Source organism: Leptopilina heterotoma, unplaced genomic scaffold, assembly GCF_015476425.1.
Source record: "Leptopilina heterotoma isolate Lh14 unplaced genomic scaffold, ASM1547642v1 Lhet_311, whole genome shotgun sequence".
Classification (NCBI taxonomy): domain Eukaryota; kingdom Metazoa; phylum Arthropoda; class Insecta; order Hymenoptera; family Figitidae; genus Leptopilina; species Leptopilina heterotoma.
The window spans coordinates 295,983-315,828 of record NW_025111012.1 but is presented as its reverse complement, the minus strand read 5'-3'; the positions used below and the strand labels follow the sequence as shown (position 1 = coordinate 315,828).

General features: G+C 31.3%; 2 protein-coding genes across 2 annotated transcripts in view; one reads left to right on the top strand and one right to left on the bottom strand.

Moving 5' to 3' along the window:
• LOC122504709 (microtubule-associated protein futsch) overlaps positions 1-19,846 on the bottom strand; it is a 333,942-nt gene that overhangs the window by 265,331 nt on the left and 48,765 nt on the right. The window lies entirely within an intron of this gene.
• On the top strand, positions 16,725-19,209 carry LOC122504708. Its single transcript, XM_043615914.1, has 4 exons — positions 16,725-16,928; positions 16,989-17,252; positions 17,562-17,967; positions 18,056-19,209. Exons 1-4 carry the CDS (start codon positions 16,725-16,727, stop codon positions 19,207-19,209), a joined length of 2,028 nt encoding a protein of 675 aa, XP_043471849.1.

Here is a 19,846-nt window from a genome sequence, read left to right as displayed (position 1 = left end):
AAAAAAAATAATTATATTTAAAATTCATCCCAAAAATTAAATTACTTTTTACAAATAATAAAATTCTCCGGAGGAATTCAATTCTTTTCAATACAATTTTAATAAACTTTAAAAATCAAATATTTAAAATTATTAACAGGCACGATTATTTTAAAAAGTTGAAATAATTTTTTGTGTAATTCAAAATTACTTTCAAAATGTTCAATTATAACTATTAAAGAAACTCCATTATTTTAAAAAAGTTTAAAGATATTTTTCAAAAGAATTTAATTAGGATTTCAATAAATTTTAATTAAATTTTTCGGAAGAATTCGATTATTTTCATAAATAATAAAATTCTGCTAAGGAATTCAATTATTCTTAAATTTTTTGACAAAATTCTTTGCAAGAATTAAATGATTTTTAATATATATGGGCAATTCCACGCAAGATTTACCTATGATCTTGAGAATTCGGTTAAACATATTTTTTTCTCAATCTGTACAGAAAAAAAAAGAAATACGTGTTTTTTTATTTTTGTTTATTCGCCCAAATTGTCGAGTTATGAATTTTTGAAATTTTGGATTTGTAACTGTAGACATATTTTCAGTAGCTTATAAGTCTGAAAATATTGAGTTTAGAAAAAACTTGTCAAGGAATGAAAGTTTTAGTTTTCTTTCAACTTTTAAAAAATGTAAAAAAAAAAAATTTTTTTAAATTTTTTATTAAAAAAAAATATTTTTTTTATATACAAATTAATTTTTTTTAACTTTGGACCCTTTTTTTTAAATTTATTTATACCTTATAATATACAGAAGATTTTCCAAAAAGTTTTGGAGTGGGCCGACGCGTTTAATGAGTTGTACAAAATTTTCAAAAATCACGTGCAAGGTGCTCGCGTTCTACGAAACGCCTCACAATGGAATTTTTTTACAATTTACTTCTCAAAAAATGTCTACAGACTAAAATTTTTAATCGATTCGAGTGTTTTTTGTTTTAAATAAAAGGAGAACAATTTCTGAAGATATCTCTCCATGCAAACCTAAGAATCTTCAATTGTTTATAATTTTTTTAAAAACAAAAAGTTAACAAATTAATTGTGTAGTTTCCTTTAAAAATGAAAGATTATTTTCTTATTTTGCTACTACACATGTCCTAAATCAGATTCAATTAATATAATATACGACCACCGAATAAATAGTAAAACATAAAATAATTTATCTAAACTGTTATAAACAATATTAGTTAACAAATAGTTAACTTTGGTTCCTCTCCATAAAAAAACTTTGTTCTTTCATATTCATATTTTACTTTAGGTTCATTTAATGAATACATCTCCCTTTCGTTAAAAAACAATTTTTAATTGTTATAAACAATAATAGTTAACAAATAATGAACTTTGGTTCCTCTGCACCAAAAAGAATTTTTTTCATAGTTTTCATTGAAGTTTATTACAAAGAATATATGTTAAAAAATAGTGAACGTATGAAATAGTTTGTTCAATAACTATAAACAATTTAATTTATATAAATTTGTATTAAATGTTTTTTTTCTTTCCTTGTGTTTTTGAAAATTAAAATAAAAAAATTAATTAAAATAAAATAAATGCAATTAATATATATTTTACATTAAAATGTTTATTGTTTTATTTTGACACAAACATTCTTTGTAATAAGCTTCAATGAAAACTATGAAAAAAATTCTTTTTGGTGCAGAGGAACCAAAGTTCATTATTTGTTAACTATTATTGTTTATAACAATTAAAAATTGTTTTTTAACGAAAGGGAGATGTATTCATTAAATGAACCTAAAGTAAAATATGAATATGAAAGAACAAAGTTTTTTTATGGAGAGGAACCAAAGTTAACTATTTGTTAACTAATATTGTTTATAACAGTTTAGATAAATTATTTTATGTTTTACTATTTATTCGGTGGTCGTATATTATATTAATTGAATCTGATTTAGGACATGTGTAGTAGCAAAATAAGAAAATAATCTTTCATTTTTAAAGGAAACTACACAATTAATTTGTTAACTTTTTGTTTTTAAAAAAAATTATAAACAATTGAAGATTCTTAGGTTTGCATGGAGAGATATCTTCAGAAATTATTCTCCTTTTATTTAAAACAAAAAACACTCGAATCAATTAAAAATTTTAGTCTGTAGACATTTTTTGAGAAGTAAATTGTAAAAAAATTCCATTGTGAGGCGTTTCGTAAAACGCGAGCATCTTGCACGTGATTTTTGAAAATTTTGTACAACTCATTAAACGCGTCGGCCCACTCCAAAACTTTTTGGAAAATCTTCTGTATATTATAAGGTATAAATAAATTTAAAAAAAAGGGTCCAAAGTTAAAAAAAATTAATTTGTTTATAAAAAAAAAATTTTTTTTTAATAAAAAATTTAAAAAAAAATTTTTTTTTACATTTCTTAAAAGTTTAAAGAAAACTAAAACTTTCATTGCTTGACAAGTTTTCTCTAAACTCAATATTTTCAGACTTATAAGCTACTGAAAATATGTCTACAGTTACAAATCCAAAATTTCAAAAATTCATAACTCAAAAATTTGGGCGATTAAACAAAAATAAAAAAACACATATTTCTTTTTTTTCCATATAGATTGAGAAAAAAATATGTTTAACCGAATTCTCAAGGTCATAGGTAAATCTTGCATGGAATTGCCCATATCTTTAAATAAGACTATTAATAAATTATCATAACTTCTATTTCATATTTAAAGATCATATGATTTAAAATGGTTGATACATCCTTGAACGTTCACTCACTAATAGCATTTTAACGAACCTCTCTACGGCGGAATCGTCTAATTGCTTTCCGCCGTATACAGGTTTGCCTGTATTTGCATCGAAGCCGACTTAATGTCTAAAAAAATAATTTATGTAAAATTTAACATTTAGTCCCAGTCTCCCCTAGGGTCAATTTAAATTATTTTGCTATTATTTCAATGTCTTGTATTAGTAATAAATTATTGTCTTTTTTAATGTTGTCATTTTATTCCTAATGATAAAAATTCAAGACAATGTTTTTGTAATATATTTTCTTATAACTTATTTAGGAAAAAGGTAAGTATAAAGTTAATACATTTTCAAAATTCTTAACGTTCAGTTATAAGAAATGCTACATTTATTTCAATTAAAGGTTTTTTTAAAAAGATAATTTTTAATAAAATTGTTTCATTTTTAAAGTAATCAATGGATTTAGTTAAAAATTTGTTTTAAAAAAATATAATTGTAGCAAAATAATATTGTGAGCTTTAAAATATTTTTTATAATAAAAAGGTATTTAAATGACGACCATGAATATCATTTCATTTAATTGTTTATAACTTTCGACATAAATATTGAATAATTATAAATGAGCTTCTCAGTTGTGCGATCGGATTGTTGGATTCGGTGAGAAGTTCGTCCTGTTATGATATTGGAGATGACAGTTTGAATATTAAAACGAAAAAAAAAATTTTGATCGTTTCTCGGGTCGTCTCGTCCAAATGAATAACTAAAACTGTTTTCTATCATTTCAAAAGTCTCTCTCGACCAAAAAAGGGTGACTCAGTCGTCCCTTTTTTGGGGCGCCGCACGACTATACCATAGGTAGCACCGCGAAAACATTCTGGAAGTAACCTGCACTATCAATATGCTTTCCATGTATGTCGTTTCACTGCTCGTTTTGGTAGTATCGAAACTATAAAGACGAACCAGGGCACTTAATTCGAGTCACGACTATTTAAGGAACTAAGGTGCGTTGTAGGTTGCTAGAGAATTCGATCCACGTCATACCACACTGCATCTAATGTGTTGGTCGAAAGATCTAACAGAACCAGTAAAACTGCGATCATGTGTCATTCAGAGTGTGGATGGATTCATAGTTTATCAACAGTCTTTGTAGAAATGTGAATTTACGTAACAGAAAACGGTGCATCCCCCGCTGAATTCTTGTACGGCACGACACTGCGTGTACCCGGCAAATTAGTATTAGTATCTGAGGACGAGTCGGCTGCACGGAGAAAAATGGATAGTTAAATTTACTATCTAGATAATCAGGGTGACGATCTTGGATACTCAACTATAGGACAACCATCTAGATAGTTAAATTTAGTATCTTGGGATAATCAAACTTACGGGACGTTTTACGTCAAACGGCCCACAGCTGTGCCCAAAATTGTATGCAATCAAAATACAAGTTATGCATATGAAAATACTAGTCATGACATTTCACTTTCAATTGCAATGTGGCAGAATTGAAAATTCGAAATGGCGTCCTTACTACGTCAATTAGGAGAGGCTAAACTCGAAAATAAGTAAATATATTTATTAATTACTTTTAAAAAACAATGCATTAATATTAGATCAAAATATATTTTAATGTTTTTGGGGTCGGTGATTACGAATCTGAAGTCAGATTTTCAAAATTGAAAATAGTGGATCCAATATGGCGGACAAATTTAAAAAATTTTCTTGAATTCGCTTGAAATTTTGTACTCAAGGGTTTTCGAGGTCGCTGATTACGAATCTGAAGTCCAATTTGCAAAATTAAAAATGTCGGATCCAATATTTCAAGCGAATTCAATAAGTTTGTTTAAATTCGTCCGCTATATTGGATCTGATATTTTTAATTTTGAAAATTTGACTTCAGATTCGTAATCAGCGACCCCAAAAACCCCCAAGTAAAAAGTTTCAAGCAAATTCAAGAAATTTTTTTAAATTCGTCCGACATTTTGGATCCGCCATTTTGAATTTTGAAAATCTGACTTCAGATTCGTAATCAGCGACCCCAAAAACATTAAAATATATTTTGACCCAATATTTATGCATCGTTCTTTAAAAGAAATTAATAAATATATTTACTTATTTTCGAGTTTAGTCTCTTCTGATTGACGTAGTAAGGACGCCATTTTGAATTTTCAACTTTGCCACTTTGCAATTGAAAGGGGATATCATGACGAGTATTTTCATTGCATAACTTGTATTTCGATTGCATACAATTTTGGGCACAGCTTTAATCAAAACTGCCCTTAAAATTGACTTACATTTTGAGGGCAGAGAGAATTGTTTCTCAATTTTTAACGTATATAACAAGACTGCCCTTAAAATTGACCTAAATTTTGAGGGCAGAAAGGCTACAGGCTAAGCCATGACCTGTAGTTAAAAACTGCCCTTAAAATTCACCTACATTTTGAGGGCAGAAGGAATTGTTTGTCAATTTCTGACGTGTAGGTCAAAACTGCCCTTATAAATAATTGACCTACATTATGCGTGCAGAATGAATTGTTTGTCAAATTTTGACGTGTAGGTCAAAACTTCCCTTAAAATTGACCTAAATTTTGAAGGCTGAAAAGCTACAGGTTAAGCCTTGACCTGTAGGTCAAAAAGTCTTGAAACAGATTTAATTTAATTGATAGCTAAATAATTAATGATAAGAAATATTAAACGAAAAATGATTTTAAAGTTCACCTGTCAAATGGTCTAATTTTACAAATTTCATTCACTAAATGTAAGGAAAAGAAATCATTAAATTGAATAAAATCTGACGAAATATAAAGTACTTGTGATTAACTATTAAGGGGCCGTACACATAATACGTCACGCGATTTTGGACCCTTTTTAACCCCTCCCTCCCCCTATGTCACACTTCGTCACAAATCTTGAACCCCCCTCCCCCCTACGTCACGTCACACACGTAAATTTCACTGTAAATTTTATACATTGGACAATGTATATTATATCTTACACTCTAAATTATTTAATCGCAGTTAAAAATACCTGATTTAGAAGCAAAAAGTCAGTCACTAATTCAAATAGTAATATTTTTTTTCTGACAATTAGTTGAAAATAACTGATGTTTCAATACAATTGTTTTTGATTGATTCAATTAGTCACGTTTAACTACCTACATAGCACCGAAACTTTCCTAAAAATTTACTAAAGATTTACTCGCAATTAAGCTTTGAAATATTTAAATGCAAAGTTTAGTGAAAATTGTGTAAAGATTTAAATATCCCACTTCAATAAATGTTTAGCGCGAAACTTTCCTGAAAATTTAAGTTAAATTTTCAGGAAAATTTTCACGAAAGTATAGTCGAAAATGCAATTCAAATGTTCAGGAAAGTTTCAAGCTATATTTTTAAGAAAATTTGACGATAGACATTTATTGGAGTGAGAAATTTAAATCTTTACACAATTTTAAAATAAACTTTGCAAGTAAATTTTTCGAATTATGCAAGCAAATCTTTAATATACAATATTTAGAAAAATTTCGGTGTTTTGTGGATAATTTTTCAGTTATTTTTAACTGATTCAGAAGCAAAAAGTCAGTCACTACTGATTGTCAGTTAAAACCATGATTTTTAACTGATTCAAATTAAGAGAATATATTATTTATCATCATATTATAAATAATATGCCAATAGATGTTAAACAGGTACATAATAGATATTAAATAGTTTAAAGCATTTTTAACTTGTTTTATTTAGAAAAAGTGACATTGTCACATATAATTTCTTATAATCTTTGAATTTAAAAGATTGTGACGTAACACATGAGTTCACCCCCCCCCTCCCCCATGTCACACTTAGTCACAATTCTCAGACCCCCTCCCTCCCCCTAGACGCGTGACGTATTATGTGTACGGCCCCTTAGTTTTTCTTAGCCCTTTTATCCTTTTTTCTTTATGAATATGAAAAAAAGCAATTAAAATTGGAACCCTTGCTTATTTTCACGATTTTAGTCGAAATATAATGGAATAACATATTTATTATTGCAATTTTCATTAAGTTACAATAATCTATAAAAGGAGCAACAATACACTATACCGGCGGAAATTGTGTGACCGCTAACACCTCGACCTATTAAAAAACACACCCGTACAAAAACAGTGATAACTTCGTCAAAAATGAAGCTAGAAGCTTTTTTTAAATTGCATTGGAAAGCTTATTAAATTTATAATAAAATAACACTATTTTCATTTGTATTGTATCAATAGGAAGCGAGATGTCATGTTATAAACACATAAAAATAATTCTATTTTTTTCGCAATTTCTTACTCTGACTTTGAATCCTGGCAAAATTTAGAAAAGTTGATAAAAAAAATTACTACTTTCAGACTATTTCTTGTAATCTAAGCTTTAAATAGGGACCAAGATCAGCAAAAAATATTAACGGGTTCCCAAGATATTACAAAAAGAGTCTGACCGTGCGAAGCAAAATTTTCAATCATCGATTTCTCTTATTCGCCGTTGAGTTAATTGCGTGGCTGTGAAAAAAGTGTCGAAAATGAATTTTACCAAGTACATTCTTACTGGCATCAACTTTTTAAATATCATTGTATAATAAATTGAATTAAAAACTGGGTGATGCGGAATTGTGTAAAAAATTTTATATCAAATTGTAATTAATAAAAAAACAAGGATACAAATATATACAGAAATATCCATATATATACTTGTCATCCTGCATGTTTCAAGTCTCTTTTACAGCAATAAAATTAGTAACTTACATTATCATTATTTTTAACAATTTGTTGTTTACATTTATTAGTAGTTACAAAGGGTTGAAGAATAACCCATAATAAGTGATATTTCTTTACAAATTTTGTGAAAAATGAAAAAAGTGAAAAATTTACTTATTTATAAGTGTATATGGGGCATTCCAGGACAAATCGGAAATTATTTTGCTTTTGCATCTCAAATTTTTTTTAAACATTTTTTTCTTTTAGTACTCTTTGAAATGAGCTATTTTGATTTTGTTTAAATTTTTTCATAAAGCGGTTCAGGAGATACATATTTTTGAAAAATGACGTTTTTTACGTAAATTTTTTTTAATGCTTATAACTCGGTCAAAAATTGATCAAATTGGACGTATTTATAATGAAAAGTTTTGTTTTCACGCGTAGTTTTTAATAAAAAAATTTTAAAATAATTTATGATAAGATTTAAAAATTTTTTAAATAAAATTTCATTTTTAACAATGTATGTATCGATCAATTTTTTCAAAATTTTTTGTAAGAAACTAGCACTAAATTAACTATTTTTAAGCCTTGTCCGATCGTGGGCAAACGATGGGATCTATTTATTATGAAATTTTTAATTTTTATATACGCAGTGGTGGCCAAATGACAAACTTGCCATTTGACAAAATCACCCAAATTTTTTACTGCAAATGTGTTTTCAGACTGAGTCTCTCCAAACTTAACCTTCTTTCTGTGTAAAATTGTGATTTGGTCAAATGACAAGTTAGGCCTACCGTTTTCACTGTGTATATAAAAATTAAAAATTTTAAATAAATAGATCCCATCGTTTTCCCGCGATCCGACAAGGCTTAAAAGTTGTTAATTTAGTGCTTTTTTTCTCACAAAAAATTTTGAAAAAAATTGATCGATACATACATTGTTAAAAATGAAATTTTATTTAAAAAATTTTAAAATCTTATCGTAAATTATTTAAAATTTTTTTAAAAATAATTTTATTAAAAACTACGTGTGAAAACAAAACTTTTCATTATAAAAACGTCCAATTTGATCAATTTTTGACCGAGTTATAAGCATTTAAAGAAAAATTTATGTAAAAAACGTCATTTTTCAAAAATATGTATCTCCTGAACCGCTTTATGAAAAAATTTGAAAAAATCAAGGTAGCTCATTTCAAAGAGTACTAAAAGAAAAAAATGTTTAAAAAAAATTTGAGATGCAAAAGCAAAATAATTTCCGATTTGGCCTGGAATGCCGCATATGTACTTATTGATCGAGAAGACGACTTATAATAAGTGAAATCTCACATATTCAAATTTAGAGAGTATATTTTTATTTGTACAAATATAATTTTAATCACTTTTTAAAATTAATTTCAAGATTGAAATAGAAGAATTTTGCACCCATTTCTTTTGCCTACGTTAATATAAGAAGAAAATAGAGAAAACATAAAGCTGGTCTTTAAAAGCTTCCAACTAAAAATGAAGTCTCGTTATTATCTTACAAGGTTTCACCAGCTGATTGGTTTACCTTGTTAGAAAAATGCACCAGATTTTTTTCAGGTTCAGTGAAAGAGATTTCCGCATACTGTTATGGCTCAGAAATTTTTATTTTTTAATAATTGAAACTTTTCATCCATTCCTTTTTTATTTATTACTCCATACAAAATGAAATTATTCGCTTAAAAATACCAATTTTGATTTAGCAAAAAGTGAGTTGTTGAGTCAAATACTAGTAAAATTTCTATTAAATATTTAGTAAAAAATTGAATTATTAGGTAAATTAATAAGTCATGTCAAAATAACTATATTTTCTACGCTGGTAATTAATTACATATATATTTTACAAAATTTTATTCGGTTATTTTCTTCCTATAGAAACTAGTTTCTTTTACTAATTGTGGATAAAAAAATCAGCATAAATTTTATAACTCTCTAAATTTAAATTAATTAAAAATAATTTTGCTAATGCCTTCTTGCTTTAGCAATTAACAAGTAAAAACTATTTTTTGGGGGAATTCTACGCAAATCGCAGGGAAAAAAAATTTCCTGTGTTATCTACAGTAACTTTTGCGCCGTCTGCAAACTGATTTTGTAGTCGCCACCAGGAAGAAAGAGTAAGGAGACTGATTTATGTTCTGAAAGAGCTTTAAAAATGTCAAACAAAATAATATGCACGAAAAGTGCCAGGTTCACTCCATTCTAGTCAACCACCAATCTACTGGAGCATGCGCGTTAGCCGTGATCTCTGTCTCTGTTTCTCGTAGAAATTGTGCGAGTGAGATCTTATGTTTACATTTAGGCGGTCTTTCCCACACAGCACATAATATTTTCCTAAATATTTCCTGAATATTTCACTGAAAAATTGAAATATTACAGTGCTAGGTCGAACTCAGTTTCTATGAGCTGCGCAGTAGTTTTTTGCTTTCTAGAATCCTATGGGTTTTAAAATATTTTACAAAATTTCTATTGGTTTCAGGTGTTTAACAAATTTTTTAATTTTGTGAAATATTTTCAGAATATTGCAGAATCTTCATGTGTAATATTGCAGGAATATTTCAATGAAATATTTTCTAAACTTTCGCGTCAATATTTCACATAGGCGGACATTTTCCTATTTGCAGCAATATTTCAAGGACCTTGCAATGAAATATTTCAATCTTTCAGTGAAATATTTAGGAAATATCTCTTTTATATAAACAATTTCTTAACCATCTTCGCAAAATTTCTCTCTTTATATAAATATATTATTAAATTATTTTGAAAATCTAAAAAATATCATAATTGCAAATAAATAAATTTGCTTTTAAAATAAACAGTGTTTAAACTATGCAACACCTATTTATCTTGACATAACCACACTTTTCTTCTGTGAACGCTGAACCTTAGTTCAATGCGCATATGATCAACTAAATTGGTGGTCAAATAGAAAGCAGTGAGCACTTTTCGTGCATATTACTCTGACATTTGTAGAAGCATAATTCGGTCTCCTTACTCTTCCTTCCTGGTCTTCACAAACAGCCCAGCAGATAGCAAGATGTGCGCATACTGTCAGGTATATTTCGCGCACATGTTAACCCGCACGCGTGCCTGCAGTGGATCTCACAGATGCGTCCTCATATGCTACGCATATGAGTCGCACTTCGTGCAGGTAGCATGTGTGATGAAAATATGCGAGTTTTAAGCATTTCAGTGATAATTATGATATGTATTAAAAAAGCGGACTAATCATAATTAGTTTTAATACATAAAGATTTTTAATTTCAAAAAAATTCTCAACTAATTTTTTAAACTAAAAACATTCAGTTTTTCGAGAACGTATTATAATTTTAGTTTCTCGTTATAAGTAATCAGTCTTAATAATAAACCATTTAAAATTTGAAGATCAATAGTTTCCAGAAGTTATTAAATCTATTTTCCAAAAGAATAGAGATAAACATATAATATATTAAAGACTTCACAAATCCATCTGTTACTGTTAAATTTACGAAAAAAGTATAAATAAGGAATTTTCAATTAAAAATTTGTTAACCCTACTAAACTTATTCGAAATTTTAATGTTTTGTAGTAAAAAAATTACTTAATTCTTTTAATTCATTATGTATGATAAACTTTAACTTCAATCAAAATTTCTTAAATCTTTAAACATTGTTATACATAAATAAATTACTACAATTTTTTACCTTAAAATTAACTTTAGTAGTTATAGGAGAACTATAATTTGTTTAAACTTATCAAAATAACATGAATTAATAATTTTTATCATAATAAATATAATATAATAATAATATAATATAATATAATGATTTATAGAAATATTTGATATTGAAAAATAAAAAAAATTTTTAGATATATACGTCGCAAGGAGAAATGGATTATTTCAATAGAATAACAAGAATTAAAAATATTAAACTAGTAATTCACAAATATAATAATAATTTTATTATTTATTAATTAACAAATTATATTATATTCAAGTTTTTATATTATGGATAATACAAAATTTAGAGGTTATAATGTCAATAATAGAAATGCAATTAAACTTTCAGAGAAAATGTTTCTCGTTTTCACAACCACACTGCATGCCTGTATGCTTAGTTCTGCTTCTGCGCTGTTACTCGACACATTAAACACTTGCACTTGTGATGGAATCACAGGCGACTTCCACATGCTCGCAGAATGCGACACAATAACACTGTCACAGCTCATGAGCAAGGTGTTGGTTATCCTTTACTTATACAGTGGAACCTCGATTATCCGAACCTCTGTTATCCGAACCCTCTATTATCCGAACCGAAAATAATTTTATCCGAACTTCTGTTATCCGAACTTTTTTTTGACCTCCCGAATCTTTCAAACCAAAATAAAATAAAATTCATAACCAAAATAACAAAATTTCTGACAAAAAAATATTTAAAAAATTCTGAATTCTCTGTTTTATTAGTGGGTGATTTTCCGTGTAGCGCAGAATTTAATGTCCCTGGTGTTTTTTAACAAATCAGTTTTATATATTGTAATAAATACAACGTGGATAACTTATTTTCATGATAACAAATAACAATCTATTGTCGTTTTCATTTAAAAGTTTATAATTTTGCTGAAAAATCTGTTTTAAGGTGCCAAATCGTCATGGTGTAATCAGTCCCCACTACCATTTAATATATAAAATGTTATTTTTTTAGTAAAATATAATAATAAATATAATGAATATGACATTTTCTTATTGTCTATGTTAGTTGAATTGAGAAAAACAAAATACTTGTGAAAAAAAATTTATTTTTTAAATATTTTTGTAGTTATTTCTTGTCCATGGTATAATCACTTTGTAAAACTGCATAATTTACATAAAAAATCAAATCGAAAAATTACTTAACATTAATAAAAATCATTAATAAACTCTCCTAAGTAAATTACTAAAAAAGAAATTAATGCAAAAATTTTTTTTCTGTTTTATATGTGTTACAAGCATGAAAGTTGCATAGGGAATCACAGAATCGTCATGGTCAAATCATAATATATTTGCAATAAAATGAATAATTATTTATATTTTACGTTAAAACAAGTTTAGTAGTCTAAGGTTAGTGAAAACAAATGACGTTAAAAAAGAAAAACATTAAAATCGCTAATAATTTGTTTAAAAAAACTGTTTTATTTGCGCGTCATGGTGGAATCAGTGCGTCATAATGTAATAAATTTTACATCCGGGTGTTTATTGTAAAAAAGAAAATTATAATTATTTTGTCTGGCCTACCACGAATATTTTATTCTTGAATGTTGAACTTTAAAATTCTATATCGACTTTTACTTAATTTGAAAAAAAATTTCAAAAATAATAAAATCCAAATTGTGCGCTACGCGGAGAATCACCCTAGTATATTATTATTTGTATGAAATTAAATTAATTAAGATAAAGGAAGGGGGACTTTTGGTTGCCTTTGAGGCATTGATATGTATTTCTTTGTTTGTGTGCCTTAGTTTTTAATGTTTAACTTTAAAATGTTTGAGTGTTGTGTTCAGATTATTATAGTAGTTGTAAGAATTTATATGTTAGTGTGTGTGTGGAGCCGAAACACGGGAACTAATAAAAAACTTGGGAATTTGAGTGAGAAAAATAGTATATTTGTGCCATGGATGGGAATGTTCCTAAAAAGCAAAGGCGTGGACGTCCTAGGAAGCGACAATCTCCTTCTCGGAAACGCAGAGGATCTCCAGAGGATGAAACAGATGGAGTAAACCAGCGAAGGCGTTTACCACGTCTGCACGTGGTTAGTAGTGACCGTTCCTGGGAGACACGTGGTGGTTCTGGACTACACATATCGCAACAGGGTGAGCCAGGCCATGTGGACGGGGATGGACAGCGACGATCATCCCAAGCGAATCAACGGCAGCAGGGAGGTGGCAATGGATCTTCTCAGCGGACCTTGCGGAGTTCTGAACGTGTCGATCATGGTTCTTCGGATTTTACAACAGTCAGTCAGACGGGTAACTCTCAGAGAAGTTTGGTAAGTGAGTCACTCTCATATAAAAGGCGATCGATTTATATTGAAGCTGCGGAGGAGAGGGCGCGAATAAAACGTAGAATGCTTGAGCAGAGGGAAACAATCGAATTAAAGTTAGTAAATGAAAAATTAGCTGCTAGATTTTTTAAGAAAAAATGAAGGATCAGTGGTGGATTCTCAGAATTTTATCTCAAACAAAGAAGGTAGTAGTTCGGGACCGCGTCATTCCATTCTCGAGGGTCATGATGGAGTTGAGGATCGTCGTGTCGCGGAGTGGATAAATAGCGTAGCGTCTAGAAGGGGAGAACAAAATTCACATTTTTATGCTCAAAACTTAACGAATAATGACCCACCAGCTTCAATAGTGGCATTAGCGGATCCTAGACTTGGCGATGTTTTAGTAGCCACTATGAAAACCTTGCAAGAAGTTTCCGTGAGCGGAAATAATTCCAATCGTTTAGTTAATAGACTTACCACTGCAAAGAGTCTTCCGTCATTTTCCGGTGACTCTTTGGAATGGATCAGATTTAAGCAAGCGTTTGAAACATCGTCGAAATTGGGTACTTATTCAGAAGCCGAAAATGTAATGCGACTCTATGATGCCCTAAAGGGTGTTGCTAAAGAAGCTGTAGAGTCGTTGATGGTAACAAATGCAACTCCCCACACTATAATGAAAATTTTGGAATTGCGATTTGGAAATTCAGATTTAGTTTCCGAAAAAATAGTTCACCAAATAAAAAAATTACCTAGTTTAGATTCCGGAAAAATTATGAAGCTGAAGTCCGCAACGTTTTTAAAAACGAAAAATCAAAAAAGAATTTTTTTCAAGTTAAATTCATCTCTAATTTTCATGTTTCTTAATTTTTAAGAAATTACTTGTTGCTTAAGATACAATTATTAAAAATTAACATGAGTTAGAATCAAAAATAAAAAAACCGTCCCTTTATTTTTTCGTTTTCGTTTTTAAAAACGTTGCGGACTTCAGCATCATGAAAAATTGACCTTATTAGTTTTGCGACAAAGGTGCACAATGGTGCAATCGCGATACGTTCTTTAAATCACGTAGGATATCTGTGCAACCCAGATTTGATTTCAGAAATAATTAATAAATTACCGCCTGCACTACTTTACTCGTACAACAGACACATCCATTTAAACAGTTCAGACGAACCGTGACTAATAAAATCAGCCGATTTTTTATTAAAGGAAGCGGAAATGGAATGTTTGGTCGGTACCGCACAACGTGTTCGGAAATCTAAAAGTGTTCTTGTGACTGTCGTGCAAGAATTGCCAAAGACACCACAAAATGATAAATCTAAACCTCAAAGTAAAAAATAAAAAAGAAAATTTATGCCATTATTGTAATAAAAAGGGACACTTAATAAATAAGTGTCGAAAATTTGAAAATAAATCACCAAAACAACGCTGGTTTTGGGTTAAAAATAACAGAGTTTGTTTTAAATGTTTGGGGAAAAGTCACCAAGTTGCAAACTGCATGGCAGTCGCATGCATTGTAGACGATTGTGGTAAATCTCATCATAATCTTTTACACGACAATTCGAGGCAGACGAAACTTGACGAAAAGCACACTGAACAAACAGTATCAGAATCAAATCATGTTCCGGTCACATTGTTAGGTCCTTTAAACAAAATAGAGACTTTTGCTTTATTAGACGATGGATCTACTGTAACATTGATAAATTCGCAAACTGCACGCGAAATCGGTTTGTCTGGACCAGTTGCCCGGCTCACAATAAAAGGTCTTGGTGATCATGAAATCGACGTTGATAGCGAAAAAGTAAAATTAAAAATAACTGGCGGGTTAAAAACTTTTAACCTAGAAAATATACACACAGTAGAAAACTTATCTTTACCTCGTCAATCAATTGAGCAAAGCCTAGTCGAAACATTCAAACACATAAACGGATTGGATATCCGATCTTATAATCAAGCTATTCCCACTATTCTTATTGGTCAAGATTATTGGCACTTAATTGTCTCTCGAGAAATTCGGTCATCGGATAATAGAGCGATAGCAGCGTCTCGAACATTACTGGGTTGGATCATTCACGGGTTCGCGGGTAGGCATCGGCAAATCGGGCATTGTTTGCAAAACACCCTTAAAAACCGACAGATGACCATCAATTCCTTTGTGCTATATTGGACCACGAGTTACACGATCTCGTTAAAAATTATTTTCATATTGATGCTCTAGGCATATCTTCATTCGAGAAGGTTAATTCGTCCGTAGAAAAAACGAATAAAATATTGCAGAAAACTACAATTCGAAACGGAAAAAGTTGGCAAACTGGGTTACTTTGGAGTCGTGACGAGGGTATCACAAATCCCAATAGTAAGCAAACCGCTCTGAATAGATTAAAAACTCTCGAAAAAAGATTAGATCGAGACCCCGCCTACGCTAATTTATACTATAGTGAAATGCAGAGATTTATGGATGCCGGCTACGCGGAACGATTAATAAACACAGATTTTGGGGAGAATATATGTTATATACCGCACTTTGGTGTCTTAGGCCCAAGCAGGGATAAAAAGGTTAGATTAGTTTTTGATGCGGCTTCAAAAACGGGGGGAGTAAGTCTAAACGATAGGCTTCTCAAAGAACCGGAATTATTAAAATCTTTGATCGGAATTTTAATGCGATTTAGACAACATCAAATAGGTCTTAAAGGAGATATTAAGGATATGTTCCTCAGGGTAAAATTGCATCCACCGGATCGCGACGCGCAACGATTTTTATGGCGAGATTAAAAAAGACATGGAGTGAAAAGGTCGAATATATCGAAAAGTATCGAAGTAAAGAATGGGCAATGAGAATGTAAAATCTTAATAGAAGGGTGTTTTTAAAATGGTTTGTACATGTGAAGGTGGCGCTGCAGTCGTATGTTATTTAAAAAGAGCGCGAATATATAAATTTTATTTTTGTTAAGAGAAAGTACTCATAATAAATCTTATTTTGCATTGTCAAAAAAAACGTCAACATTTCAAATATAAATAAGCTAATTATTCACTGAAAAAATTTGAATATTATTATTAATGAAATAATGGACTTGGACAATGGACATATAAAAACTAGCACCGTAGACGGCCGCTTGCGGCCGTCGGAGGAGCTAGTGGCGAGAAAAAGATAGAGACCGTTCTCCGGATGAGTACACAATGAATACTTTGATTTTTGTTTCAAAATCCTCACCTAGTAGTGCGATATTTGTAAAAAATGCAAATGCTAACGAATTTAAAGATAGTATGCCAGAAGCAGCTTTAGCTATAGTAAACGATTCTTATGTGGACGATTTCTTAAAAAGTGTAGATACTGAAAATGAGTCTGTAACGATGATTAAGCAAGTTTCCTTTATAAACGAACAAGGCGGATTTAATATGCATTCTTGGTCCTGTAACAGTCCCGAAGTATTAAAATCAATTCCAGGGAATCAGCGTGATTCCAATGACGTTAGTCTCAATATCGACATCACTGAATTAAAAACACAAAAAGCACTTGGCCTTTTTTAGAAAACAAAAGAGGATGTCTTTCTGTTCAACGTAGGAATAGCAAAAATTCCCCCTGATATTTTACACGAGGAGCGACCTTCCACAAAACGCAAATTTTTGAGAATCATAATTGCAGTATTTGACCCTCTAGGTTTTCTTGCTCCGTTTATCATTCACTCAAAAATTTTAATGCAGGAAGTATGGGTCAGTGGAATCGAGTGGGACGCGCCTTTAGGTGATAACGAAAACAAATTGTGGAAATCGTGGATAAAGGACTTACCGAATGTTGGCTGGTGCTCCGTTCCGAGGTGCTATTTACCACCAAATAGAAACATAATTCTCACGCAGTTACATATATTTTGTGACGCAAGTTCATAGGCATATTCGGCTGTTGCCTATTTAAGATTCTCATTCGATGATGGGTCTACTCGCACGAGTTTTGTTGCCAGTAAAAGTCGTGTAGCCCCTTTAAAACCAATGTCTATACCGCGGTTAGCGCTTCAAGTAGGTTTATTGGCTAGTCGATTAAGAAAAATAATTAAGGAGGAACACACCATTCGCACAAATAAATGCTTTTATTAGTCCGACTCACAGACGGTCTTATTGTGGAATAAATCAGATCCGCGACCATATCAAACATTTGTTTCTCACCGATTAGGAGAAATAGCCGATTTAACCGATCCAACGGACTGGAGATGGGTACCTTCAAATAAGAATCCGGCAGATGACGCAACCAGGGTTAGTGTAATTTTATTGCATGAAAATCATAGATGGTACTCGGGTCCTTCTTTCTTACGTTCTGAGGAAAGTGATTGGCCCAGGCAAACATTCCAACAAGCCGAGGATACCAATATAGAACAATTGGAAAGAAAGAAGGCACAGGTTTTAGTAATGGAGCAAACTCGGAAAACATGTACTCCGGACCCTGGGCGTTTCTCCAAATGGATTCGTTTGCTACGTAGTATGGCTTGGGTACTTGTCGCAGTCAAAAAATTGAAAGGTAAAAACGTTTCTAAATTAGAAATTGAACATTTAAAGAAAGCCGAAAATTTGTTAATTAAGCAAATACAGTTACTCATTTGGATCAGAACTACGGGCATTAAACAGCAAAAAACATATTGCTAATTCGAGCCGGCTCAAAAATTTGACACCCTTCGTCGACGAAAATGATTTGCTCTGTGTTAGAGGTCGCGTGAATGTAGATGTAGATTCTTCTTTCAATAGTTATCCCCCAATACTAGATGGCAAACATATAATAACACGGTTACTCGTTCATTCCTATCATGAAAAGGCCAACCACGGTAGTCCTAACCTGGCTATAAATGAAATGCGCCAAAGATACTGGATAGTAAACCTTAGAAATGCATTGCGATCAGTTACGGTAAAATATCAAGTTTGTAAAATAAAGAAAGGAAAACCGACCTTTCCGATCATGGCTGATCTTCCAACTGCACGCTTAGGGTATCGGCAACGTCCATTTACTCATTGCGGACTTGATTACTTTGGCCCTTTAATAGTCAAAATAGGTCGCCGTCGGGAGAAACGATGGGTTGCCCGATTTACTTGTTTAACGACTAGGGCAATCCATTTGGAAATCGTTCATTCTGCTAGCACTGATTCGGCTATAATGGCCATACGGAGAATGATTGCGAGAAGAGGTCAACCTGCTGTTCTATACTCCGATAATGGGAGAAACTTTGTCGGGGCGAATAATAAACTCCGCACGATCCAAAAGGATCTTAACTTTGATAAACAATCAGAATTTGTGACAGGTCTAGGGATAAAATGGCACTTCATTCCACCTGATGCACCGCATATGGGGGGCGCGTGGGAAAGATTAGTTCGTTCTGTTAAAACTGCTCTTTATGTAACTTTAAAAGAACAAGTGCCTAAAGAGAAAGTTTTCATTACTTTTCTGGCAGAAGCAGAGCATTCGGTAAACTCGCGTCCTCTCACTCACGTCTCTTTAAATCCTCGAGATCAGGAGGCGTTAACGCCTAACCATTTTCTGTTGAGGAGCTCTTCGGGGGGTGATGTTTTTTCTAGATTCAACGGTATCAGTTCCTGTTCAAGAAAACAATGGTGTATTGCACAATCTTATGCCGATTCTTTCTGGAAGCGCTGGTTAAAGGAATATTTGCCCACCTTGCTCCCAAAGTCAAAATGGACCGCCGAAACAGATCCACTGAAGGTTGGAGATGTGGTCATCGTAATTGCCTACAGTTCACCAAGAAACCTTTAGAAAAAAGCACTGGTGACACGAATACTTCCAGGAACAGACAACAGAGTCCGAGTCGTTGAAATCCAAATTGGAGCAAGAACACTATTGAGACCTTCGACGAAGCTGATAAAAATTTCTTAAGTACAAAGACTTACGTTTTGTACAGGAAAAAGTATGTTTGAAATTACATTAACCCCTTAACTGCCGGCTGAAAAACACTAAATGTGCCCAGAATGCCAAGAATAAAAAATCGTCCAATTCGTCTGAAACTTGTTACTCAGGGGTTTTCGAGGTCGCTGATTACGAATCTGATGTCGGTATTTCAGAATTCAATATGGCGGACGGATTTTTAAAAATAAATCCAAATTACCTGAAATTTGTTACTCAGGGGTTTTTGGGGTCGCTGATTACGAATCTGATGTCGGTTTTTCAAAATTCAAAATGGTGGATCCAATATGGCGGACATTTTTTTTTAATTTTGGATTCGCTTGAAAATTATCATTAGGGGGTTTTCGGCGTCGCTGATGATGAATCCGATGTCAGTTTTTAAAAATTAAAAATTGCGGATCCAATATGGTGGAAATTTTTTTTTAAAATTTTGTATTCGCTTAAAACTTGTCACTCGGGGATTTTTGGGGTCGTTGATGACGATTTCTAT

Coding starts and splice junctions, on each gene's coding strand:
- LOC122504708 (XM_043615914.1), top strand. CDS start 16,725: ATGCCAGAAGCAGCTTTAGCTATAGTAAACGATTCTTATGTGGACGAT. Junction 17,253..17,561: donor GGATAAAGGACTTACCGAAT/GTTGGCTGGTGC, acceptor TCCGACTCACAG/ACGGTCTTATTGTGGAATAA. Junction 17,968..18,055: donor CGCAGTCAAAAAATTGAAAG/GTAAAAACGTTT, acceptor CATTTGGATCAG/AACTACGGGCATTAAACAGC.